This window comes from Arachis ipaensis, chromosome B3 (genome assembly GCF_059453495.1).
Source record: "Arachis ipaensis isolate K30076 ecotype BB chromosome B3, ASM5945349v1, whole genome shotgun sequence".
Lineage (NCBI taxonomy): Eukaryota > Viridiplantae > Streptophyta > Magnoliopsida > Fabales > Fabaceae > Arachis > Arachis ipaensis.
Genome location: NC_142438.1, coordinates 29,322,943 through 29,349,458, shown reverse-complemented (window position 1 = coordinate 29,349,458; position 26,516 = coordinate 29,322,943). Strand labels below are relative to the sequence as shown.

Sequence of the window (26,516 nt, the reverse complement as noted above, 5' to 3'; positions counted from 1 at the left end):
ACCTGGTTCACATCTTTTTCGAACACAAAATACAGGCTCACTGTATACTAAATTTGACAGAAATCGAGCCTGGCCGGGAGGGCCCAGAGCCTTGCGGGAGCTCCGGGACCCACTAAGGACCCCATAGCGAGACCCACAAAGACGCCGTCATCCTTGGCGGAAGCGTCATCGTCAGTGCGTATGCGCTTGCCGAGTATGAAGGGAGTGGGAGCGAGCAAGGGCTTGTGGTTGAGCGAAGACGCTACAGAGGTTGAGGAAGGAGAAGAGAGAGAGCCAGCACCGCCGCGTACGGAGACGGAAACGGAGGAGAAGCTGGCGGGAGTGGTTCCGGTTCCGGTGGCGGCGATGATTGAGGGCTCAACCTGGCAGAGGAGCCACTCGATGGTCTGGCCGTCGAACTTGTGGCCGAGCTCCGCCATGGGTCGGAATGCTCCCTTTCTTCCTTCACCCGCTTCACCCTCACACTGCATTCGAAGGATTAGGATTCTAGGATTTCATAGATTGGGGGTGGAGGAGAAACGACGACGTTTTGATTCCGGGGACTAATACGTCCTCTTTTCAAAAGCTCATCCCACGTGGCAGCCCGTAACGGCCAAATCAGCCCCACGGGAGCCACGTCACCGTTTTCTGTCAGGGCAAACGGAGCGACTTTAACGGATGGATAAATATGTCTGCTTTTTTGAGGGGTCAGGGACATTAAAATATTTTTCAATCATCGGAGACGAAAATGTCCGCAAAAAAATAGGTCAGGAACGGATTTGTCCTTTACTCTTTTTCTTCGCTATCAATTACCTTTGGATGCTCACAAATTTAAACAACTTGATAAATTCTTTTAAGTGTGTTAGAGAAAAAAAAACCTATATCCAAACACGATTTAATCCCATTCGCATGAATATCTACCCCTTTTAAGAATGTCTAATGAAAATTGTTATGATTATAGCAAATAGAAAGCAGCCATAGTAAATTTTACCAAACCTCAAGAATTGTAATTTGCCTTAAGAATTAGGAAGAAATCGGTAGAGAAACGATGTTATAGAATTTAATAATTTAATTTTACTTAGTTTTCACAGGCTCAATTGAAGCACATAAATGTAAGAATAACATAATTATAATGTTTAATTTCAAATTATTAAAAAACAAAGCATACAAGCATACAACAAAAGGAAGTAGCAATATATGGCTATATGTCCTTATTTTTCCTGCAAAGGTTTCAAGTATTCTCCTACTAGACCATTGCCTTTTAATTTTCTTTCTGGACAAATGATATTAATTTAAAGTGTAATATTCTGATGATAATAGTTCCCTCATTTCTTGCAAACGATTCCCAATCCATAAGAAAATTTAGTGCAATCAAGTGTGCCGATCATTTTAGCAGAGGTATCTCTCTCAGCAGAACTTTCTTGAGTGAACAAACAAGAAGCACAATCATGAGAAAGCAATGATGTTGTCTTGTAACTGTCTTCCCCACCAACAACCGGCATTGCGACACCTGGCTTCGCCGGGTTCTCGAAATCTGGCCTGTAAGTCTTTCCAAGAACACCGTCAACTTTTGGGGACAAGCTGAAGAACCTGAACTGAACTTCCAAGTGAGCAAAGCAATCGTCCTTAGGAACTTGATAGTTGTGAATTCTATCGTCTTCCTTAGTGATTGGCACCACATTGACAAGAATCTCAGCAACATTCTCTATTGTTACTATGACGCTGTTCTTGCTGGCTACTCTCTCGACTTTGATGTCTTTTGATGGCGAGAACCATGTGGAAAGAGTGACTTCATTTAAATCTATAAATTCTCCGTTGTAGGTGAGGTTGAGATGGTCAACCTCGTTGCTCCATTTGGCCGTCTTGGTGGCCTCGACTGACAAGGTTTGGGAGTTGAAGAGGACTCCAAGAGCCTGGATCCAGGTGTAATCACGGGCTCTGTTGGCTGGCCTGTGTCCGATGAAGCGACCATTGATTTGAAGGTTGGAATCAGAGACGAGACTGAAGTGCTGATTGCTCTTTCCATGAAAGTAGAACACTCTGCCATCTCCCCCAATGAAGCGGGGATCATAGCATCCTGATCCAGGTGCATTGCAGTTTGGTTTGCGATCTGGAAGTAATTAAAAAAGTTAGATAAATATTTTTTTTAAATTAGTTTTACAAAAATATTTTTTGAATACCAAAATTAACTACTATATATTTATATATAAATATATATTATTTAATTAACTTTTTTTTTGTATTTTAATATATTATTAATAGTTAATTTTGTTGTACACCTATAATAATTGATATAATTGAATCCAAAAATTCCAAGATTAAAAATTACAAAAATGGTAGAATAATGTGAATGGAGGGAAATAACTTACGTCTACAAACAGCTCTGCATGTGGGTTTGTTGCAATCAATTTGACAAACCTTAGCCTTAGGATCATTCGATACACTGCTTGGGCACTCTGCTGGGCACCTTATGTATTTTCCACTGCAACGGGTTCCTCCGTAACAATTCATATAATAATATGCATTTGTCTCCACCAAACTTGAAACAAACACTAGCAAAATGATTATGACAGAACTACTTTTGGTAATTTCCATACTTAAATTCTCGTATAGAAATCAAGTCGAGTTATTATTATTAGAGCTAATTGATGTAGCAATTCAATGTTTCGCCTGTTATTTATAGAAGTAATATGTCTATACATGTTGCTTGGTTATTGCAAAAGGTGGCTTCTGGAAACTTGTTTTCAAATCAACGTTAGCAAAGTTAAAAGTATGAACATGGGTTTCGCTGATTGCATGCAGAAACAACATTATCTTATGCAAGAAAGAATTCAAATAATGTATTCATATCATGGAAGGGTACAAAGTACATAGATGCTGTGAACGGATGCCTTTATAATGAAAATAGGCGGAGATAAATGGAAGGGTCTACAAACTTTAATTTAATTTATTTTTTAGGGATTTGGATTTTTTAAATTTTAAATTTAATTTTAGAAGGTAAAGTATGATCTATCACTATTTATTTAATAGGTGGGACCAAGAGAATACATGAGAGAAAAAATTGGTGAAAGATTTCACTTTATCCTCTAAGAGTAAATAGTCATTTCCGACCATAAAAGATTTAAGCACCAACAAAATTAACCATGACTAATTTAAACAAGACTTATAACCATAAAAGATTAACTCCACTTGACAAATCTAACCAATTATTAAATTTAAAATTAATTTCATTAAAAATTTTATAAAATTTTCAAAATGCCATTTTCTTTCGTCTTCTCCATCCCAATAATTTACCAAAACCAAATTCATCAATCCCTCCCTTCACCACTCTCAATCTCCTTCCCTCCCCACTCTCAGATCGTCGCTGCTAGGTTCTTCCTCGCCAGATCTACTCCTCGGCAGCATCGTCATCGTGACTATTGGGCTCCTTCTACTCTGCGCCACCGACAACTTCTGGCCGCCAGCCTTGTTGTCGACTGCTCCTTCTCACCTCCATCGCATCTCGTCGCCACTTTTTCCATGCCGGCAGACAAATGGAGAATCCAATAGTCACGACGCGATGATAAGGGTGGTCCAAGTCACGATATTTCGATGTGGCATTTCGTCGAACAGTTTTCGTACAGTGACAAAATTGCCCCAATATATACAACCCTTTATAATGGAGTTCCAAGAAACCACATCCTTAGAGGATATCTTGTGGAAGAGGTCGAGCTCTCCAGGGAGTATGTGGTGGCAGGCGTAGGCAGAAATCATGATGGTGGCAAGTGTCACGTGAGGGGAAGGGATTTGGTCCAAGAAGCCACGTGCCTCCTGCAAGGTTTTTGTGTTGAAGCGGTGAATAATGCTTGTATAAAGTGGTAGTACTTGCAATAGCTGAAGGGTCTCCGATCCCCAGGATCCAATGGTGGTGCCGGCGAATATTTATGTTAGATTGAACAGTGATTAAAATGAGTGTGTAGGACTCATTGAGATTTTGTGTTACATGTTTTTACTCTCTATTCTTTTATTGTCTCCCATAATCGTTCTTCGCTTGCATGCTTCTCTTTTGTTTTTGAGAGTTTGAGAGGTCATTCTCTTGCATCTTTATCTCCCCATTGTGTAGCCACAGTTTCGTAGTAGCAAGAGCCCAATAGTCACGATGACGATGCTGTCGAGGCGTAGATCTAGCGAGGAAGAACCTAGCAGCGACGATCTGAGAGTGGGAGGGAAGGAGATTGAGAGTGGTGAAGGGAGAGACTAATGAATTTGGTTTTGGTAAATTACTGGGATGGAGAAGACGAAAGAAAAAGGCATTTTGGAAATTTTATAAAATTTTTAATGAAATTAATTTTAAATTTAACGATTGGTTAGATTTGTCAAGTGGAGTTAATCTTTCATGGTTATAAGTCTTGTTTAAATTAGTCATGGTTAATTTTGTCGGTATTTAAATCTTTTATAGTTGGAAATGGCTATTTACTTATCCTCTAAAGTGAAAATCTAAAATTTAGAGGATTTAAATTCATTTTTTAGTGACTACCAACAAGTATATTAGGCTATGTTCGTTTATATAGGTATGAGAAACTAAGATAGAGACAGGGCACAAACTATATTTGATAGATGAGATATAAATAGAGATGCTGTCTCTAAAAATATTGAATTAGTATATTTTGTATTTATCCTATCAATTAGAATACAGAAAGGCAACTTATTTTTTATTTTTCTTTTATTATTCTTATTAATTTTTTATAATTATATTTTTTATTATATATATTTTTTAAATTTTTTAATAAAAAATGAGAATAAATTAAACTTTTATAATTTGTTCTAGTTTATTACTAAACAAAACACAAGAATACTAATTTTTATGTCTTTATCATTTGTGTTTTGTTCTCAGTGTCTTATCTTATTCTGTTGTCAGGATCAAACATAATCTTATATCCAATTTTTGCCATAATTTATATTTAAGATTAATGGGTGCTTTAAGAGAAGTACTTTAAATTTATAAATTTTTCATATGTTGGAGTATCTACCCAATATTTCGTATTTTAGAATTTTCTATGATTAGAATCTAGAAAAATCGTGTATCAAAAATAAAAATATTTAAAATTATTATTTGTAAAAATAATATTTAATTTGTGAATAATTAAAGATCTTTTCTAGACTACATAATTATTGGATTAATATTTAACTAGTAAGAGAATTTTACTAGTATATTCTTTATTCTAGTAAACTATACCAAAATATTTTAGTGATATTTTAGAGTTGAAATAATTTATCATATTAATGTAATTGACACTAATAAAAAAAACTAATTGACCAGATAAAATAAAATTATGTAAGATAATTACCACACTTGATAATTATCTCTTAATTAAGAGATATTTTGAGCCACAATCTTATTCTTTTATCTTTATTTTCATAGACTTTTTCTGTTTCTCTCATTTATTATAATTTATTTTCTTCCTTATTTTCGTAAGAAATATGAGAGAAAAGAAAGAACCAAGTATGCTCATCTAAAATTCATGCTTGATTTTATGAAGGATTCTAGGCTGTGTTAATTAATTTCTGTCGTAATCTTCTTCTCGTCCATACCAATTTAAGCAAGGTTAGTAAAAAAAATCATCTCCTTTCTCCTTCACATAAATTCGGCCATGAGAAAATTGCCATGGATGATCTATTTTAATTTTTTATCTTTTCTTGTTTAGGAATCATGTTCTTGGTCCCCAAAGAGTAGAAAATCACAAATTTTAAACTTAAAAGGTGAGAGAATTTCTCCTCTCTTTTCTCTCTTAAGTTTCGTCATATGGCTATAGAAGTATAAGGTTATTCATTTAATTCTCTTGTTTTAGGAATCATCTTTTAAACTCCTAAAGAAGCAAGAGTTTTAATTTTTCAAGCTCTAAAGATAAAAATTTTCTTTTTCATAGTGAATTCGGCCATCATGGCCTCTTGGAGACTAATGTTTATTTTGATTGAAATTAGGTATGTTTGGGTGACCTAAGGACCATTAGGAGGTAATACAAGCTTGGATATGAGGTAAGGGTTAAGTTAGAGTATTTCTTTTTTTAAATATGTTTGCTTGAAACCCTAAGTTGATTGATGATGTGTATTAATGGATTTGAATGTTTGAATGTGTAATTGATGATATTTGAATGTTGAATTGATGATTGGAATGAATTATGAATGAGATTGAAAGTTTTTGAAAACTTTAGGATTTTGTTTAACGTATTTAGGCTAAAATGTAAATATGAAAATGTTAAACTAGGCTAGTTAAATTTAAAGTGTTGAGATAAAATTTTAGTAAATAGATTTTAAGGCACAAATATGAGAGAAAGATTAAAACCTATCAAGAAAAGTATTTAAAAGTCTCTAAAACAAAACCTAGGAGATCAAAATACAATTTAGGCAAATTTAAAAGCTAGAAGAGATGTTCTCAAAAGAAAGATAAAAAAATAAAGAGTAAAGGATAAATAAGTCCTTGACCATTTTTTCTGCAGACATTTTCGTCTTTCAGAATTTAAAAATACTTTTAAATTCTTGGCCTCTTCAAAAGTTGGACAAAAGAATCCTTCCATTCATATGGGTCCGTCGGAGCCAACAAAAAAATCTGACGTGGCCCTATTATGCTGACCTGGTCTTACAGATACATATGTGGATAGAACCTTTTCAAAACGGGACAATTAAGTCCCCGACTATAAAAAAATGTCATTTCAAAGGCAGCCCTAAACACGACGGAATTCCTTCTTGCTCTTCATCTCATGCAGCTTCATCCTCCCTTCACCATCTCCATCTTCATGAACCTCCAGCCACGACCGCCGACGAGCTCCCCCGCGTTTGAAGAAACCCCAAAACCGTAAACTCATTTTCAAATTCTCTTCTTCCCCTCTCCTCCCCTCTGATTTGCGTGTCGCCCTCCTCTCACCACCATCACCTCCAATTCACCATCACCACCACTCTATAGTTTTCATTCAGAACCCAACAACCACCATCTTCCTCTTCCATTGTTGAAACTGCCACACCGAACTGCCGTGGTCCACTCTCTTCCCCTCCTTTTCATCGTCCCACATTATTGCTGCCTCTCACTGTTTCATCGCCAGCAGTCCACGCCACCGCCGCGGCCTTCTCCACTTCCTTCTCCTTTCTCCTTTTCCCTTTTTCCCCGTTCTAGATCACATTGTCACTCTTTCTTTTCCTTCATGAAAACAGAAGAAAAAGAACAACCCCTCTCACTCTCCAACCACTTTCTTCATCAACATCATCGCTGGCCATTTTTTTCGCTTTTGGTGATGATCACATGTCTGGCCACCACAGAATCACCACCTGTTGCCTTCTTCTTCTTCCCCTCCCTTTGGCCCTCACCTAATTTCTCTCTAGCTCACCCTCTCTCAAATTGCAGAACTGTAAAGCCACAAAATGCTGTCGTTTTGTAGTGCAAAGACTTATTTATCCTTTATTTTTTGGGGGGACATGCCATATCAGCACCGTAACAGACACAAAGCTCTGTAATGAACACGTGGGTGCCACTTCATTAATCTCTGTTTGTTCTTCGAGAGGCAAATGGACGGAAGGATCTATCCGTCCACCGTTTGTAAAATTCAGGGGATTAAAACTATTTTAAATTCTAAAAGACAAAAAAATGTCCAAAAATTAAAAAATTAAAGACCTATTTGTCCTTTACTAAAAAATAAAACTGAGCAGAGTGTAGAGACTTATAGTAAATTAGTGGAAAAGAGGATAAAAGTACAAAAAAATTTTTTGCAATAATATAAAAATATAAAAAGTTAGGGGTAAAAATATAAATACTAAAGTTTAAAGATAAAAATATAATTTCATAAAAAATTGGAATAAAATTATAATTATAATAAAGTTTGAAATATAATAGTATTTAAATAAAGCTTAAGAGAGAAAACAGTAATTATAATAAAGATTAAAGGACAAAATAATAATTACAATAAAGATCAAGGATAGCATGGTCATTAAGATAAAAATTAGAGATAAGAGTATAATTATAAAGGTAAAATGGTCATTTGGATAATTAAGTTTAGAGGTAATAAGATAATTTTGGAGCTTTAGGAACATAAAGGTCATGTTTGAAAATATTGAGAGTAAAATGGTAATTCACTAATAGAAAGGGTTAATTAGGTATTTTTCAAAAATATTAAGGTGAAGATGGGTACTAATGGTATAAGATCAAGCATTTTGTCATGTTTGTGCAATTCTTTGATATAATGTAGGGATGTCCACTGATATTTAAATGAACACTATTTTTCAATTATATGCATATTATAGCATCAAGCATTGCAACGATTTCTGGTTGTCAGGCCACTTTTATAGTTTCATCCAAATCAACACATGTGCCTAACAGATGTAATGGAAAGCTATACCTGGAATTTATCCTAGGTAATGTCAAGTTTCGCGTATTTAATCAACACGTGAGCTTATAGCCTGCTTAAGACATACATCATCATATTGATTGTCATATATTATATGAGATTGTGCTATGTGAGTTGTTTATGCTTGCTTGTTATTACTATTTGCTTGTTATGATAGACTGTAGCATTAGACATAAAAAGATAAAAACTATGGACCTAAGGTCAAACTAGTATGTGCGTTATTGTCTCGACGTAGAGATAAACCCTAGCCTGCTATACGAGTTGACCTTTTATCCCTGTCGTTATTATCCTGCTAGAAATTGTAGGTTCTCACCCTTTTCTTTTACTGTTCCTACAGATGGTGTCAATAGTGATGTACATTGAGTTGTTGGTGCCGTTCTCTTGGGACAACCCAGGCTACAGGAGCATGCTCATCTATGATAAGACTCGTGTTTATATGCATCTCTACGTGACAAACCACTCTACTTTCCACTTCTTACTCCTTTCTATAAACTGGATTCACTACAAGAGGTTTCTCTTAATGAGTTGCGACTAGAGAGTCCATACCACCCATTTCGAAGTTACAGCTAGAGCCACAGCCATACTCGGGCCTTGGCGAGGTAGTCTCATACACTTTTGACGGGAGCAGTGACGACAGTAAGGAGTTGGGACAATGTAAACTCCACTAAATTAGTAAGTACTTAGTCAATAAATTAAATTTTAATAAAAAAATTAGAAATAAAAATCTTATATTAAAATAGGATAGAGCTCTTTAAAACGAGAATTTTGACACTAATTTTGAAGCATTTGACCCAAGATTGGGCCGGACAGACTGAACCGATTGAACCGGGTCCAAACCGAGACCGTGGGCCCAACCGGACCCATTACTTAAATGAGTTGAAGCTCATCTCTTTCCCCATTCAGCAAAGAAGAACGCTGAATAGCCAAGGGAAGAGGGAGCTTCCAAACCCTCACCATAACATCAATTCACCATAACTTCTTCATTCGAGCTCCAATTGCCACACCGTTTGCGGCTATGCGTCCAGCGCGTCGAGCTCTACGATTCTATCAGATCAATTTCATAGGTAAGCTTTAATTTTATCCCAGTTTCTCTACCCCTTAAATTTCAAAAATTGGTAAGAACCCATGTTGAAATTTTGTTTAATTTGGTACTCTAGGTTCAATTTAGCTTGTGGAGCTTGACGGATTTAGTTTGTTTAGTCCGTGGGCACGGTAAGAATTCTAAACCTAGCTATTTCTTGTTTTGATTATGTTGGATATTGAGTTGTTGGGTATATGTATGTATATATATGTGTTAGGTGTATGAATGCATGATATTGAGACCTTGGAATCATTGAAAGCTTGTTTTGAGAGCTTGGTGGGTGTTAGAGTTGAATTTTGGTGATTGAAACCTTGCACTTTTTTGCCTAGTGGGTTGCCTTGCTTAATATGTGGAAATCGGCAAAGGTATGGTTTAGGTTTCGCGTATTTAATATGTAATGTTCTGTGAAAACTTAGGCTAGGTGACCATAGGATAGGTTGGAACGTATGTGTAAATTTATTGCTTAGTGTCCTTGATAAGAAGTATGTTTTGGTTTGGTGCTTGTTGACTAGTTGGTGATTTGATGAATTGATAACTAATAGCTTGAGTACATGAGCACATGAGCCTAGAATTGGTGAGTTATAATTTTGGTTAATGCATTGGGGAAGTGTATGTATGTTATTATTGATTTGAGGTATGGTTTATTATGGTGGTTGTTGTGGTATTGAGGAAGAACACATTATGTTGATGGTTGTAGGTTTGGTCATGAATTGGATGTGATTTTTAATGAAAATGAGGTTTTGAAGTTTTGTGTAATTTTGGTTTTCGGCCGAACTTCGGTGAGGCATAACTCGGCTTCCTAATCCCAAATTGTTTCAAACTAATTTTATATGAAAATTGGGTTCGTGAAGTTTACACCGTTCAAAGAACGGAGGTAAAATTATTTAAAACAGAAAAGTTATGCGCGTCGGAAGTTGGGATTTAAAAGGTTGGGATTCTGCAGCTTTCAGACTTACGCAAATTTTTGGAAAAACGTACGTTCACACATACGCGTGGCCCACGCGTACGCGTGACCCGACATTTGCATACGCGACCAGTCGCTTGCAACGCGACTAACCCTTTCGGGTTGGAATTCTCGCGTACGCGAGCAGGGGCTTGCGCATGCAAGCAAGGGTTTCCGCATGCCCACACGTACGCGTGGCCTCCGTTTTTTGCAAAACTGGATTTTGTGTTTTTGAATCAAGTTTTAGACTTTTAAACCTCTATTCTCATTCTTTTAGTTATAAAGTATAACATTAAGCCTAATAGTTAGTTGAAGCTAGGAAATTGAGATAACTTGGGGATGAAGAAAATGGGTAAACATGATGAATTATAAGAGAATGATGTGAAGGCTGAAAGAAGTTATGATGACATGGCTATGATGAATAATTATGAAATGAATATGAATGATTATAAGTACTTATGTGGCTATGAATTTAATATTATCTAAGATACGAGTTCCCTGGGTATAGAATCGTAGCTTGCCACCACGTGTTCCAGGTTGAAATTCGATACTCTGTTGACCCTACGTCGTAAGGGTGACCGGGCACATATAAATTCTCGAGAATGAATATCCCCAATTGAGTAAATTATATATGAATGTATGAATGAAATGAGAAAAGCTATGCGTAGACTCATGGGGATGCGCGACGAAGGACAATCCAAGGGTTTCGGACATGTCGGGTTGGCTTGATAACCGACAAATGAGCCTCATCAGCCATAGGACAAGCATACATCATGTGCATTATGTTTGTTTGTTTGCTATGCATTATTTGGAAATGCCTAACTGAATATATTCTTCTAATTGTTATATTTTCTACTTGCACTACTTGCCTTCTACTTGTGCTTGAACTTGTCTGTTTGTTTGTCTTTGCTAAATCATTGGTGATGGAGGAGCGGAGGAAAGGTGGACAGGTTTAGTGTTGAAGTTAGGTTTAAGTTGAGTTTGGAATTCCTTAGAACACCTACCCCTTTGTGGTTTCTGTTTAGTAACTTAAGTTTTATAATCTGAGTGTGGCGTTCTAGGATTGCCTTTGGCATTCCCAAGACCTTATATATTATATGCGTGGCACCTTTAGCATGCTGAGAACCTCCGGTTCTCAACCCATACTATGTTGTTATTTTCAGATGCAGGTTGAGAGGCACCTTGCTAGGCGTCTGGACTGTTGAAGCGGAGTGGTTTCTGGGTTTTCTTGTTATTTAGTTTATATATATATATATATATATATATATATATATATATATATATATATATATATATATGTACTTAGCTTTCTCTCCAAGTAACTTGTTTATTTTGTCCCTCTTAGAGGTTTAAGGAGAGTTAAGGTTTTATCTTTCTATTTTGGGTAATTTGGGGTACGTATATATGTATGTAAATATTCTCCGGCCAGCTTTGGCTTCGCAGGCTGAGTTAGGAGCTAGTTATTATGTATCCTTGACTATCTATTCTCTCTTTTGTTTAGTTATTATACCTATGATCTTCATGTTTCTTAGCACGCAAGTAATCTCGTTTTCTGAGCGTTGCGCTTTTTATTTTGCGATTTTATTTTACCTGTTTTCCAAGACTCCTCGTATATTACTCTCTTTCCAATACTATTATGTATATATTTTATTTTAGAGGTCGTAATACCACATCACCTCTGGTTTACGGCTTAAGAGTAAAGCTTTGTGTGGTAAGGTGTTACATTATGGTATCAGAGCAGTTCGTTCCTATAGAGTCTGAGGAATGGACTGACTATGCTTCTGTGCATTCTCTGTGTATGTGTCTATGTGCTATTAGGATATCTAACTGATATATATGGCATAAACATTCGTGAGCATGCATTTGGAACTTAAAGCACTAGACTTGCGATATTGAGATTGATCAACTTGATATCACTTGTTTGATGTATATAGGGACCAGATGTCAACTCGCGGACGCGGTTGCGGGCAAGGTAGAGGCAGAATAGGAAATGATATTCGTGAAGCGACAGGGAATAATCCTAACTCTGTAGAATTTATGGCTGCCTGGAAAACATGGATGCGGCTATGCAGGCAACAGCCGAAGCTCTGGGAAACCAAATGAACAATGGGAATAATGGCAATAATGGCGATGAGGGCCTTATGACGCTTTTTTCTTTCCCGAAGGTTCATCCTCCGACCTTCAGAGGAACCTCAAACCCCACCGATGCGGACAACTGGATTCAGGCTATAAAGCGAGCACTACAGGCTCAACAGATTCCTGAAGAGCAGTGGATTGAGTTTGGAACTTATCAACTACAAGGCGAGGCCCAGCACTGGTGGCAGGGAACACGGCGAATCCTGCAGCCAGATGGTATCATGATTTCTTGAAAATTGTTCCGAACAGAGTTCTACAAGAAATACTTTCCCATTTCAGTTAGAAATGCTAAGGAACTTGAACTACTTCAGCTGAAACAAGGTCAGATGACTGATACTGAGTATACTAGCATATTTGAGGAATTGTGTCGCTTTTCCCAGATATGTCAAGGAGCTCCTAAGGATTTTGCTGAATAGAAATGCATCAAGTATGATGGAGGCCTTCGAAGCGATATTCTGAGCTTCGTTGCACCTATGGAGATTAGGGTATTTTATGAACTCATGAACTAGAGTAGGGTGGCTGAAGAGTGTGTGAGAAAGGCTGCAGCAGAGAAGGGAAGTTTGAGGGTGCCTTTCCAGAGGACTTTAGGAAGAAACTTTGCACCAAGGGGCAGACAATTCAAGCGTAGCGACCTTGTCCCTCAACACAATCAGGAGCAGGGCAACTTCAGAAGGCCGAATGCTAATGCTAATCAAGGAAGAAGGTTTGAAAAGCAGTCACAGCAGGATTTGAGCTGTCAGAGATATGGGAAGTATCATCCAGGAGTTCCATACAGGTTTAGAACCGGAGTATGCTATTTCAGTAGACAGCACGGGCAATTGGCCAATAATTGCCTAAAGAAGAAGAAGTATGAGACTGGTAGAGTGCAGCAGCTAAGGAGAGTGTATACTACTTCTGCAGTAGGCGCTGAGGGATCAAAGACCTTGATCAGAGGTAACTATGAAATAGCTGGTAGAATATTAATTGCCTTATTCGATTCGAGAGCTACACATTCATTCATTGCATTTGAGAAGGCTAATGAGTTAGGGTTGAAAATAGTGGTCCTGGGGTATGATTTAAAGGTGTATAATGCTACCCACGAAGTGATGGTGACTAGGTTAGGATGTCCACAAGTTTCGTTTCGAGTATAACAACGTGAATTCGTGCATGATCTGATTTGCCTGCCAATGACTGGTCTTGATCTCATTTTGGGGTTGGACTGGTTATCTAAGAACCATGTTCTGTTTGACTGTTATCAGAAATTAGTGTGCTTTATGCCGGAGGATACGGACGGGCCGGTTGTGGCGAATAGCTATTATTTGAATTCTATGATAGTGAATTGTTCTGGGATTGAATGCCAGGGTATTATGCTGCTAACGGCAGGTGTTTTGGGTGATTATCAAACCTTGGAGCAGATTCCGGTTGTTTGTGAGTTTCCTGAGGTATTTCCAAATGATATTGATAAATTCCCACATAAACGAGAGGTTGAGTTTGCTATTGAGTTGGTGCTAGGAGCCGGTCCGATCTCGAGTGCTCCTTATAGGATGTCACCATTGGAAATGGTCGAGCTTAAGACACAGCTAGAAGATTTATTGGGAAAACACTTTATTCGACCGAGTGTTTCTCCGTGGGGAGCGCCAGTGTTACTGGTAAAGAAGAAAGACGGGAGTATGCGCCTGTGTGTCGATTATCGGCAGCTGAATAAGGTTACTGTAAAGAATAAATATCCGTTGCTAAGAATTGACGACCTAATGGACCAGTTACAAGGAGCCGGTGTGTTTTCTAAGATTGATTTGCAATCCGAATGCCACCAGATAAGGGTTAGAGATGAGGATATTCCCAAAACTGCTTTCAGGACGTGTTATGGTCATTATGAGTACACAGTAATGTCTTTCGGATTGACTAATACTCCGGCAATATTCATGGATTACATGAATAGAATTTTCCATCCGTATCTGGATAAGTTTGTTGTCGTATTCATCGATGACATTCTTATTTACTCCAAGACAGAAGATGAGTATGCGGATCACTTACGGACTGTGCTGCAAATCTTAAAAGATAGGAAGTTGTATGCTAAGCTATCTAAGTGCGAATTCTGGAAGAATGAGGTGAAGTTTCTTGGCCATGTGATGAGCAAGCAGGGATAGCAGTAGATCCTGCTAAGGTAGAAGCAGTGATGAATTGGGAGCGACCAACTTCAGTGATAGAGATCAGAAGTTTCCTAGGTTTGGTAGGTTATTATCGGAGATTCATTAAGGGGTTTTCACAGCTCGCCTTACCTTTAACCAAGCTGACTAGGAAGGATGTACCTTTTGTTTGGACTCTTGAGTATGAGGAGAGTTTTCTAGCATTGAAGCAGAGATTGACTACTGCACCCGTGTTGGTGTTGCCTGAGCCGAGTGAACCATTTGAAGTGTATTGCGATGCATCACTGAAGGGTCTGGGGTACATGCTGATGCAGCACCGTAAGGTTGTGGCATACGCCTCACGGCAGTTAAGGCCACATGAAATGAACTATCCGACTCACGACTTAGAACTTGCTGTTGTTGTGTTTGCTCTAAAGATCTGGAGACGTTATCTCTACAGTGTTAAATTTTAAGTTTTCTCATATCACAAGAGTTTGAAGTACCTCTTTGAGCAGAAAGAGTTGAATATGCGTCAGAGGCGGTGGATGGAGCTTCTGAAAGACTATGACTTCGAGTTGAACTACCATCCTGGGAAGGCGAATATTGTGGCGGATGCCTTGAGCCAGAAGTCTCTATGTGCTGCTTGGATGATGCTACGAGAGGAAGAGTTATTAAGAGCATTCCAAGGTTTGAAACTGAGGGTTAGAGAAGAGTTTGAGACTCTGTGCTTAAGTCAACTACAGATTTCTAGTGATTTCAAAGCTGAACTCCTAAAGGTTAACAGAATGACAAAGAATTGTATAAGGTTTTGCCGGCGATTGAACAAGGCAAATGGTGCAGAGTGTCAGAAGACAAGGATTGTTTATGGAGGTTCTAGGACTGGATTATTGTGCCAGATGTTGGAGATTTGAGACAAAGCATCTTGAAGGAAGATCATAAGAGCGGATTCTCAATCCATCCGGGAAGTACCAAGATGTATCAAGATATGAAGACGATGTTCTGGTGGCCAGGAATGAAAAATGATGTGGCGTTGCACGTTTCCAAGTGTTTAACTTGCCAGAAAGTTAAGATTGAGTACCAGAGACCATCAGGAACCCTTCAGCCTTTGGATATTCCACAATGAAAGTGAGAGAGTATTGCAATGGACTTCGTGTTGGGCTTACCTAGAACTCGGACTGGTTATGATGCTATCTGGGTGATTGTGGATCGACTGACCAAGTCGGCTCACTTCCTTCCCATTCGGATAATTTGCACGATGGAGGAGTTAGCTCGGATGTATATTAAACAGGTTGTAAGGTTGCACGGCATGCCTTCCACCATTATATCTGACAGGGATCCTCGATTCACATCAAGGTTCTGGGGAGCCTTTCAGCGAGCATTTGGCACTCAATTGAGTCTAAGCACTGCATATCACCCTCAAACATATGGTCAGACAGAAAGAACAATTCAGACTTTGGAGGATATGCTTAGAGCTTATGTTTTGGACCAGTCGGCGAGCTGGAATCGGTATATGACCCTAGTGGAGTTTGCTTATAACAACAGCTACCATGCGAGTATCAAAATGGCTCCGTATGAGGCTCTGTATGGTAGGAAATGTCAATCTCCGCTATGCTGGTATGAAGCGGGAGAAAGAAGCTTGCTAGGGCCTGAGATGATAGCTGAGACCACGGAACAGATAAAGAAGATTCGTAACCGAATGCTTATAGCTCAAAGTCATCAGAAGAGCTATGCTGATCAAAGGCGAAAGCCTTTAGAATTTGAGGAAGGAGAACATGTCTTTCTGAAAGTTACTCCAACCACCGGAGTGGGAAGAGCCATTAAGACTAAGAAACTGAATTCCCGTTACATTGGACCGTTTGAGATCCTGAAGAGAATTGGACCAGTGGCTTATAGGATCGCTTTACCACCGCATCTTTCGAACCTACACGACGTGTTTCACGTGTTGCAGCTTCGTAAATATACTCCTGATCCAAGTCGTGTCCTGGAACCAGAATCGGCTCAAGTAAGGGAAGATCTGACGCTCCCAATAGCCCCAATTAGGATTGATGACACCAGTATCAAGCGTTTACGCAGGAAAGAAGTATCATTGGTGAAGGTAGCTTGGAGTCGGGCTGGTATTGAAGAGCATACTTGGAAGCTTGAGTCAGATATGTGGAAGGACTACCCACACTTCTTTTCAGGTAATTGAATCTGAATTTTGAGGACAAAATTCTTAATTAGGTGGGTAGGATGTAAACCCTGCTAAATTAGTAAGTAATTAGTCAATAAATTAAATTTTAATAAGAAAAAATAGAAATAAAAATCTTATATTAAAATAGGATAGAGCTCTTTAAAACAAGAATTTTGACACTAATTTCAAAAAAATTGACTCAAAATTGGATCGGACAGACCGAATCGATCGACCGGGCCCGTGAACCCAACCGGACCCATCACGTAAAACGTTCCTAGTATTAACTATTTAATATATGAGCCTTTATGATATTAACTTTGTTTACAATTTTAAGAAAAAGGCAATACTTTTTTGTTTCAATTTCATTTGTGTAAAATCATTAGCCAAAATCAATAAAAAATATTCATCTGATAAAATTATATTCAAATAAATTTAAATTCACATAATTATTATTAATACAGTATAGTTAGTTAATACAAATTCAATAACAGTACCTGCTTTTTTTATATAAAAAAAATATCAATACTCTAAATAATAAAATCGAAGGAAAATAAACTCTACAAAATAACTTTACTCACAAATAGACTCTTCTATTTATCTGTAGCTTCACAACGAGCCTTCATGCTTGTATCTTTGAAAGAGTTTGGAAATTTGGTGTGAGAACAAAGCCACTCATTCTCGATAAAGAATATGAATGTTGTAAAAGTAAATAATAGAATGCAAATAATCAAATTGTGTCTCAAGAATATTTGTTTTTATTAATTCCCTAAGTTCGTTGAATTTACTCTACCCGATTAAATATTTTTTTCAAATTATTATGTTTCTTGAAACAAGGTTTCAGTCTGCATCGTCTTTAAATATAATCATAAGGTAACACACAAGCAAATCATTCAAACAAAAATACAGCAATTCCTGCATAAAACAAATAACAAGAAATTCACCCAAATAACATAACAATTCAAGCACACCCAAGCAATTCATACAATGCATATGATAAATATCTCACTATAAAAAAATTTTGATAATTACGGCAATTTTTTGGGGTTATTACGGCAGTTTGAACTATCATTATTACTTTAAATGGTGACTAAAGAAAACCGCCGTAATTCTAAGCGTTATTTGATTATTACGGCAGTTTTTAAAAAACCGTCACAATTTCCATTGTTAAAATTGCAGTTTTTAACATGTTAAAACGGAAATTCAAACTACTGTTATTTTTAGATAAAATAATATTTTTTTCTTGGTTCAAACGACAGTTCAAACCGTCGTTATTTCCATATAAAACGGCATTTTTTAGTTGGTTAAAACGATGTTTGAAATCGTTATTTTACCGGGTTAAAATTGAATTTCATGTTTAAAACGGCATTTATGAACCACTATTTTTACCTTGATAAGTGGCACATTTATGAATGATATATACATTACGTACGTATGGAAATACTAGGCACGTGTATCATTAGGCAAATAGTAGCCAACACTCCAAGTCTCCAACTCCACTAAATTCTTATCATGTAGGTTGTTGCCCCCGTTAATTTAGGGCAAGAGCCAAGCCAACATGGTCTTGTTATTTCAGTTTATGCAAGCTTTGAACTGGTAAAATCTCCTCAAAACTAATGATGCTAATTTACTATAGTTTTTGCATTTTTGCATCAAGTACATTGAATTTTAGACAAAATCCATATATTTATTTGCAGTTTGTATTTTCCTTTAAATGTAAATTAGATAAAGCCTTGTTATTGGACATTTACATTCTATGGAATTTGAAAAGTGAGTAGTGATGATCAATATCTATATACGTATGTGATTGCTTAATCAGAATTCGAAATATAATGCATCTTATGAAACAATGAAATAGTCCAAATTTGATAGAACCCCGCCCATACAAGAATGACTTAAATTGAATAATGTTTCATTGAATGGAATTCACTTAGTTACGTGCGGCAGAATGCGAAAGATATTTACTATTTATACAATGCTAATATGCTATCTTATACCTCATTCATGTATTACTATTTTTAGAAATGCTGAAGGTAACATAATTGCAATTTGTGCTACTAAAATTATATGTGCCTCATCACCTAAAAAGGAAAAATTGTATTTGCATACGCTTCAAAATGAAATATATTAATATTACACTTGAAGGAGATATAAAATAAATAAATAAAAAGAATCATATTATAAATAACGTTAGGGATCAGAAAACATGAGGATATGTGATAGCAATTTTCAGTTTTATTACCCAAATTCTCAACAAGTACACACATTTCTCTCCCTCTCCCTCTCCCTCTCCCTCTCCCTCTCCCTCTCGCCTAACCTGTGCCATGCCCGTGAGAAAATTGAAAGAATGAAAAAATGAAAGCTCATTTGATATTCAACTGTTTTCCACTCTCTTCATCGTGGCTATCAAAAATGAAAAATTGTGACTCCTATAAATAGCATGCTAAACACTATTCCTATGACTATCATTTCTGTGAAGACATACAACAATCCTATGTTGGCTATGTATACCATCCCTAACTCTCAAATAATTATTGTCACTGGCTCACTGCTGTCAGCATTTGGTTAACAGTTATCTACAAAAAGAATATGCCAAAGCAAGCATATGCTGAAAAATCATCAAGACTTCTGCTGAATACGCTCATCCAATATAAACTTGTATTTTTTGTAAGGAAGAAGCTGCAGCATCTACAAGCATAGAAGGCTATAGAAAAATAGTGGTATGAATGCATTGTCAAGTTGTGCTGTGTATGCCTCCAACAAACCACTAACAGTCACAGATAGAAGCAGCGAGAACCAATTCTGCAAAATGGTCAGTAACAAATCGTCAAAGGGAAAGCCAGAAATCCAGAGAATATATATAATTGCAGGCCTCTCCGATTAGCTTTCCTCGTTTATTTTCTCAAAAGTAAATGAAAAATTCTTGTTTTTATCTCAATGGAAAGCGATCAGAGAGAGGAAGAGAGAGAATAGTACCTGGGTGAAAATGTGTCCACTTGAAGCTAACAATAGAAGGAGTAACCAGCAAGAAGCTAGAACAGACGTTATACCAGCTGCAGTACCTTCAATTGTTTTCTCTGACAAGTAGAAAAAGCTGCTATTCATATCAAATCATATAACGCAAACAGAAGTTAAAGATCATTGAGAAAAAAGAATACTTACTGCCAGTTTTACTCCACCTTAGAACACCATACTTGTGCCCAATTAATGATGCCTGTATTATGGAAGAAGAAGAAGATGAAGATGAAGATGAAGATGAAGATGATGATGATGATGATAAAGCACAATTTATTTATCCTTCATAAAACACAATCAATAACCATGTAGGCCAAATATCATATATTTCAGAAACGAAAATATTACCATTGTATCTCCAATTCCTAGACTCAATATTCCCGCAAAAGGAGCAAGGGGTCGATCATTGTAACCGGAAGACAACCAAATAGGAAGTGCACATCCAAGTAAAAGTGAGAAGTGGCTGAGAAAAGAAAGTTCATCATGAAAGGGAACGAGATGGAACTAATGTTCATCATAAATATATGCTCTTAAATTTGATTTAAACAAGAAAGAAAGTGTGAAGTACCTGAGAATTAGAAAATCAGAATCCCGGTGATCAGTGAATGCATTCATAAACTGATGAATTGGTTGTCCCAAAGGCCAGATTCTCCATATCTGGGTCAAACAATATCAATGTCAGAGCAATTAACGAGAAACAAAAGTTGTAAAACCAATCAGCCTGCTTTGAATTGCTTTAGAAAACTAGATCATATTTGTTGGTGGTGATTTTCAATGTAACACTTCAGTTAAATGAAAGAGCAAAAAGAAAAAACTTGTGAATATCAAAGCGTTTCAAAATTCCAAAATTCAACATGAACAAATATCCAAATTTCCCCTTACATTCTTTCCAGGTTGATCGATAACAATACATGGATAATGGATTATTGCACATATTCCTCACAGGACCTACAGCCTGCCCAACTCAACCCTCAGCCACATACAGATACACCCAAAATGGTTGGTTGATTTCAATTTCATCACATTAGTGCAAATCTATGCTACTTTGGGTTTAGAACCAGATTTCTGTGGACACTTTATAAGAAACTATGATCAAAGAAACATGCCAATTCAAAGTATAAAGTAACAAGTGCTAAGTATGCAACAAGGGATGCTTACTCGAATAATTTCTAACGTCAAGAAAACTGCCAGAGCTGCACCAAAACCCAGATCAAGAAACTCTGGCTGAAAGCAATGAAACAGTGAGAAATTTATATTTTGTTGGAATATATATTACTGCCTAACCTAGTAATGGTCACACAGTGTGGGTGTAAGAAGAATATATTATTAGAATAAATTTGGCATTGCCACTCCTTCACTCAAAGTAGGAAATAATGCAGTGGACTTTTGTAAATAATAAATTATGTCCCAAATCACCTGTAAGATAAGAGCAGGTACAAACATCAAGACAGCCAATAGATGGTAGTATTTCCGCAGAAGAATTCTCTCAACTCTACTGTTCTTAGAGATGTCATAGACATATAACACAGAGAGACATATTACACAAACCCAATAGATACACAGTGATAGTCTTTTGAATGGATCTGATAAAACAAAGGATAGGACCCTGCAAATAAATGTTCAAAAGAGAGAGTTTATTAATCATACAAAACAGGGAATAGTAATGATATAATGATGCAGTGATATATACAATGGCAACTAACAAAAGAAATCATATTGAATACGATATCATACCAGAGAATAGGATGCAGATGAAATTCATGCACAAACTGCATCCATAATGGTACAATCCCAACCATGACCAATACAAAGAGAGAAAAAAAAATAACCGATCTTCTAATCTCACTGTATCTTCTTGACTCAGCAGAAGCTGTATTTGTGGACCATTCCCATACACGAAGAATATATTTGAAAGGTATTGGATATAGCAGAAGGCCAAGCAGCACTCCCTGTCAGAACAGAAAACTAACTTACTGATCCAGCTTACATTAACCAGTTACACGAGTTAGCTCATACCTGAATTATGATGCCTATCTCACTTCGACTAGTTTCATACTCTGCAGTGACCAAATCTGATGACATCAGTAGTCCACATAGCTGTTCAAAACGTAATCACCAACTAAATCCATATCCATCTTATATTACTAGAAATGAGATAAATGCGTAAAGAAACACTAACCCTCATAACAGTAAGCAACAGCATGTCACCAAAATAGAGAACAATACCAGCTGTCACCAAAAGTGCTTCCCCTGGAAAAAAAGGGGAAACTTTAATGATAAACAACCAGTCCAAAAAGTAAATAAATGAAAAATTTCCAGATTTCAGATAAGGCTGTGAAATGAACTGTTATTGACCAAACGAAAAAGTCAAACATGCAATGATCCTATATGATTCAATGGTGTTTGATTTCAATAGCTATAAAAGGTCTAGATGTATCGGAGTTCGTAAAACAGACGATGCACTCATGTTCAAAGTAAAGTGACCACTTTAACAGTAAAATGAAAATCCCATGCAGCTAGAAGAGCAGATGGCTAAACCACCAGCATAAATTTCACTTTGCAACACATACCAATGGAAGCACAAGATGGAAAAGTTCCAAGAAAATGCTGAATTAGCATCACTGCTGCCAATCCATGACCAAGGACCCATGACAGCTTGCATGCAAGTTGCAAGCCTGCATAGAAGACGATTTTCCATAACTGAATTGAAACAGAAAAAATCACAATGTTTCTCTTCTTTATACAACAATGACGAAGCCTAAGTATGAGCAGTTGCTCATGAAATATTAAAAAAAGAAGGGGGCATACACAACTCACCACTTTGGGAGGAGGTGGAAGCAAGTGCCAGAAAGCACAGCGAAGCTTGCAAAAACAAGAAGCACAAGCCAAACCCTAAACCCCAATCCTTACGCGAAAGAGGAGTGCGGTGCGACAGAACAAAACTGAGGAACACGAGCACCACGAAGCTGGTGGCAGATGTTGCCCAGTATTGCAATGTCATATAGTGAATCTCTACATACATGCAAAAATACATAAAAATTCACCATACGTTAATTGTAAAATCAACAGAATTGAAATTGCGAAAGTATAGAACCTTGAAGATTAACTTGTGCCGATGAGAATCCTCTTGATAATTGCGTCAACTTGGAGAGTAGAAGAGCAGGGAGAGTCACGGCGCCGAGGAGGATTCCGGAAGAAGCACCGCGTCTGAAATGAATTCACGAGAATTTGGTGGAAGGAGAAAAAAAAAACAACGGAGAATCGCTAGAATTTGGATGAAATAGAGAAATTGAATAGAAACAGGTAGATACCTGGTGCAGAAGAGGGAAGAGGAAGAAGCGGCAGCGTCGTAGCTGATCTCAATGAAGGAGGCTGCAAGGGCAAGGAAAGAAAGTGGGACACCATGGGAGAGTAAGAGAGAGAAAGGGAGAGAGAAGAGTATATGAGCGATGAAGAATAGCACAACGGCTCTCTCGCCGTTAAGAACAGGAGAGGGAAGTTTTCCCACATCAGTAAAATTGAACACCAAGACTTTGTCTTTAACCACTCTCTCAGTATGAGCAGCTTCAGTGCAAAGAGCAGCAAGGTCGGCACCAACATACCCATGAGTATCTTTTGATATTCTCTCCAAATCAACCTACAGTAAAAGAATCAGAATAGTTGACCACAAAATATTTAAGGATGTCGACGACTAAACTGGAAAAAAGATAGAAGTGAATATACAAACACTTAACAGATTGCAAAATTCAGATCCATACAAAAATGTAACCACATGGAAAACAACTTTAAACACCAATATAAGTTACAAATGCTCTCTATTTACCTCATCAGAAAGCTTCATGTTCTTGGTATGTATGCGAAGGACTTCAAGTCGACCGACTTCATCAGGAACACCAATGTCAATTTCTCTATCAAATCTACCAAACCTTCTTAATGCTGGGTCAATGCTATTTGGATGATTTGTTGCACCAATAACAATAACATGTGCATGAGACTTCAATCCGTCCATAAGAGTCAAAAGTTGTGAAACAATCCTCCTTTCAACTTCACCATTTGTCTTCTCCCGCTTGGGTGCAATCGAATCAATCTCATCAATAAATATGATGGATGGAGCATTCTTTTCTGCTTCTTCAAATGCTTTCCTGAGATTGCTTTCACTCTCTCCGGCCAATTTGGACATAATCTCTGGACCATTAATACAAAAGAAGAAAGCTCCGGTTTCATTAGCAACAGCTCTTGCTATTAGTGTCTTACCAGAGCCAGGGGGTCCATAGAGCAAAATTCCCTTGGGTGGCTTAACACCAATCGACTTAAAAAGCTGAGGATGTCTCAGTGGAAGCTCTACAAGCTCACGGATCTGTGCCATTTGCTTCCTAACACCACCCACATCATCGTGTCCAACTTCATCCAGCCTTTCTTCATCCTCCCGTTTCACGGGTTCACCTTCACAGAAAATTTCAGTGTCTGGAGCAACCACACAATACTCCCCAGGATCAGTTTCAATGACCTTGAACTCTACACTTCTCATCCCTCCTTGGACAAGGAATAAATCTCCTTTTCTGACAGGGCGATAAGCCTCCAAGAAATAAGCTGCAAGTTATACAACAAATAATTAGTATGTTAGTATACATTTCCATCACATAAGACTTCCACAAAACTAAAATAAAAAATATTCCCCAGATATGTAAAATTCCAGCTTGAAATGCATAGAATCAGGTGGAAAGGCGATTCTACAAATAGATCAATGTGGTAAAATATCACAATCTACAAAAGGTAGTCAATAGAAATATGCATTCATAAAATAGACAGCATAAGGTCCAGCCAGCTACAACAAAAGGAGTTCCAACAAAGAAAGATAACAAGTCAACTCACTATAATCAGGACAAAAGAGAAAAGAAAAGCTTCATAATATCATATAGTCCAAGGCTTATTATGAATATCATCAACTCATGAAGCAAGGACCCAATTTTAAAGTTCAGCAATAAAGCACTTCAAAAAAATAAAACCATAATCAAAAGGTAATCTATCCTATGGAGGGAAGTCCCAGAACAAATCAGAATTTGCTACTGAAGCAGTCATAAGTCATAACAACCGAAACTATGCTAATCTCTGCAACATGAGAGCAAAGTAGGCTAGAAACTCACGTTTCAAGTAAGCATCAAACAGATTTCCAGTGACACCTTCGACAGTATCGTCAATAGGCAGAATGTGGACTCGTTTCCCATACTTAACATCATGGCACTGATGCACAGACACAACATCACCAAGACGAACCCTCAAATTGGATCTCACAACCTTGTTCATCCTGATTTTGGGCTCCTCGCAATTGTCATCAGCAAGTGCAATGCAAATAGTGTCCTTCCGTTTCTTTCCCTGCACCACAAAACAAGCATCACAAACGACAAGCCCCATGAAGACATCACATAATAACACAGCACAATGACCAAATAACCCAGCACAGAACACCAAAATGCTCACCAAACAAGTCCAAAAACAATAAAAGTTAGTTTTAAACTTCAATTCAATTCAAAATAATAAGTTTCAACATAATATACACAAGCAGAGAACTTGAAAATTGATTAAAGACAAACACACAAAGAAGATTAAAATAGGTCATCACCCAAGTCCAAAGACACTACCAAGTTTTCTTTTCTCCTTTTGATCCCAAAAACATTAGTATGTTTTAGCTAAACCCTTAAAACAGACCACAATTTCCTCACAAAATAAACGAAACCCATGTTTGGGAACTAGATTGCAAACCACCGAAAAGGTTCAAAGAAGTTACCTTGATGAGAATAGTATCGCCGCTGAAAAGTTGGAGTTTTTCCATTGTCTGTGGGTGCATGGCCACGACGGAATTATCATCGTCGACGGCTTCATCGACGACCAATCTGTTCGGCAACTTCTTGCGTTCGAGAATCGCGGTGGAGAAGTCCTTCTTCCCCGATTTCCTGCGAAAAGAAAGAAAAAGAAAACGATTTTTATTTGAATTTTTGGGGCAAACATAACCATGAAACGAAAACATTAATAAAAGAAAAAGAAGTGAGTACGAGTTGACTCACGAGTCGGATGATTCGCCCTGGTGAGACATTGGCGATTTGGTGGAATCGGAAGATCAGAAAAGTGCAGAGGAAACGGAAGAGACATAACCGAACCGGTGATCGAATCCATTGGTTTATTTGTTTAATTGGTAAATTATTGGTTAACTGGTAAAATCAGTATTACATAAAAAAAAATATGAAAAAAAAAGATAAATAAGTTCTGGTTTTTTAATTAGTGGATATTTAAATTTTTAAAATTTTAAAAATATATTTAAATTTTTAATCTTTTAAAATTTGGATATATCGATCTCTTATGTTTATTTGGATCTATTAAATCCAACAAAAAAATTAAATATAATTTTTTTGTATTGACTTAGTTGATACGGATATACATTTGAGTTATAACTCATTGGCTAAAAATATTTTTTTTTTAAATAAAGAAAGCTCAACACAATAACGTGGAGCATCTAAGAAATAGTCATAACAAAACAAAACCAAACTAGAACATAAAAAATCTCTGTCATCTCCGGCATTGCCATCAACAACTAAGGGGATCAGTACCAGTCCATTCTTTGTAGTTCAAAAACGTCTTTCTTTGTATGATCTCAACACCTGTTTCTATATTGTTGAAGATCCTGTTGTTACGTTCTAGCCAAATATTCCAGATTACTGCAAAG

At 37.2% G+C, this 26,516-nt stretch overlaps 2 protein-coding genes and 1 pseudogene across 3 annotated transcripts; 1 reads left to right on the top strand and 2 right to left on the bottom strand.

Moving 5' to 3' along the window:
* Positions 1–1,098: 1,098 nt before the first annotated feature.
* LOC107634324 (uncharacterized) lies at positions 1,099–2,612 on the bottom strand. Its single transcript, XM_088509459.1, has 2 exons — positions 2,349–2,612; positions 1,099–2,089 (listed from the first exon to the last, which is right to left on the bottom strand). Exons 1-2 carry the CDS (start codon positions 2,572–2,574, stop codon positions 1,305–1,307), a joined length of 1,011 nt encoding a protein of 336 aa, XP_088365585.1. The 5' UTR covers positions 2,575–2,612; the 3' UTR covers positions 1,099–1,304.
* Positions 2,613–12,929: 10,317 nt separating this feature from the next.
* LOC148570155 (uncharacterized) lies at positions 12,930–16,804 on the top strand (annotated as a pseudogene).
* A 2,196-nt stretch (positions 16,805–19,000) lies between these two features.
* Positions 19,001–25,995, bottom strand: LOC107630092 (dolichol kinase EVAN). 2 transcript variants are annotated; one of them, XR_015907618.1, is made up of 19 exons: positions 25,861–25,983; positions 25,584–25,749; positions 24,943–25,171; positions 23,622–24,388; positions 23,110–23,435; positions 22,893–23,005; positions 22,616–22,810; positions 22,369–22,473; positions 21,978–22,048; positions 21,815–21,895; positions 21,533–21,747; positions 21,215–21,404; positions 20,957–21,022; positions 20,681–20,753; positions 20,367–20,455; positions 20,147–20,261; positions 19,946–19,997; positions 19,760–19,860; positions 19,001–19,585 (listed from the first exon to the last, which is right to left on the bottom strand). XR_015907618.1 is itself a non-coding variant. In XM_021118568.2 (18 exons), exons 1-18 carry the CDS (start codon positions 25,887–25,889, stop codon positions 19,472–19,474), a joined length of 3,024 nt encoding a protein of 1,007 aa, XP_020974227.1. In that variant the 5' UTR covers positions 25,890–25,995; the 3' UTR covers positions 19,001–19,471. The 2 variants fall into 2 exon arrangements, 1 of the variants encoding a protein (XP_020974227.1); XM_021118568.2 differs by lacking the exon at positions 20,681–20,753 and having other exon boundaries at positions 25,861–25,995.
* Positions 25,996–26,516: the final 521 nt, after the last annotated feature.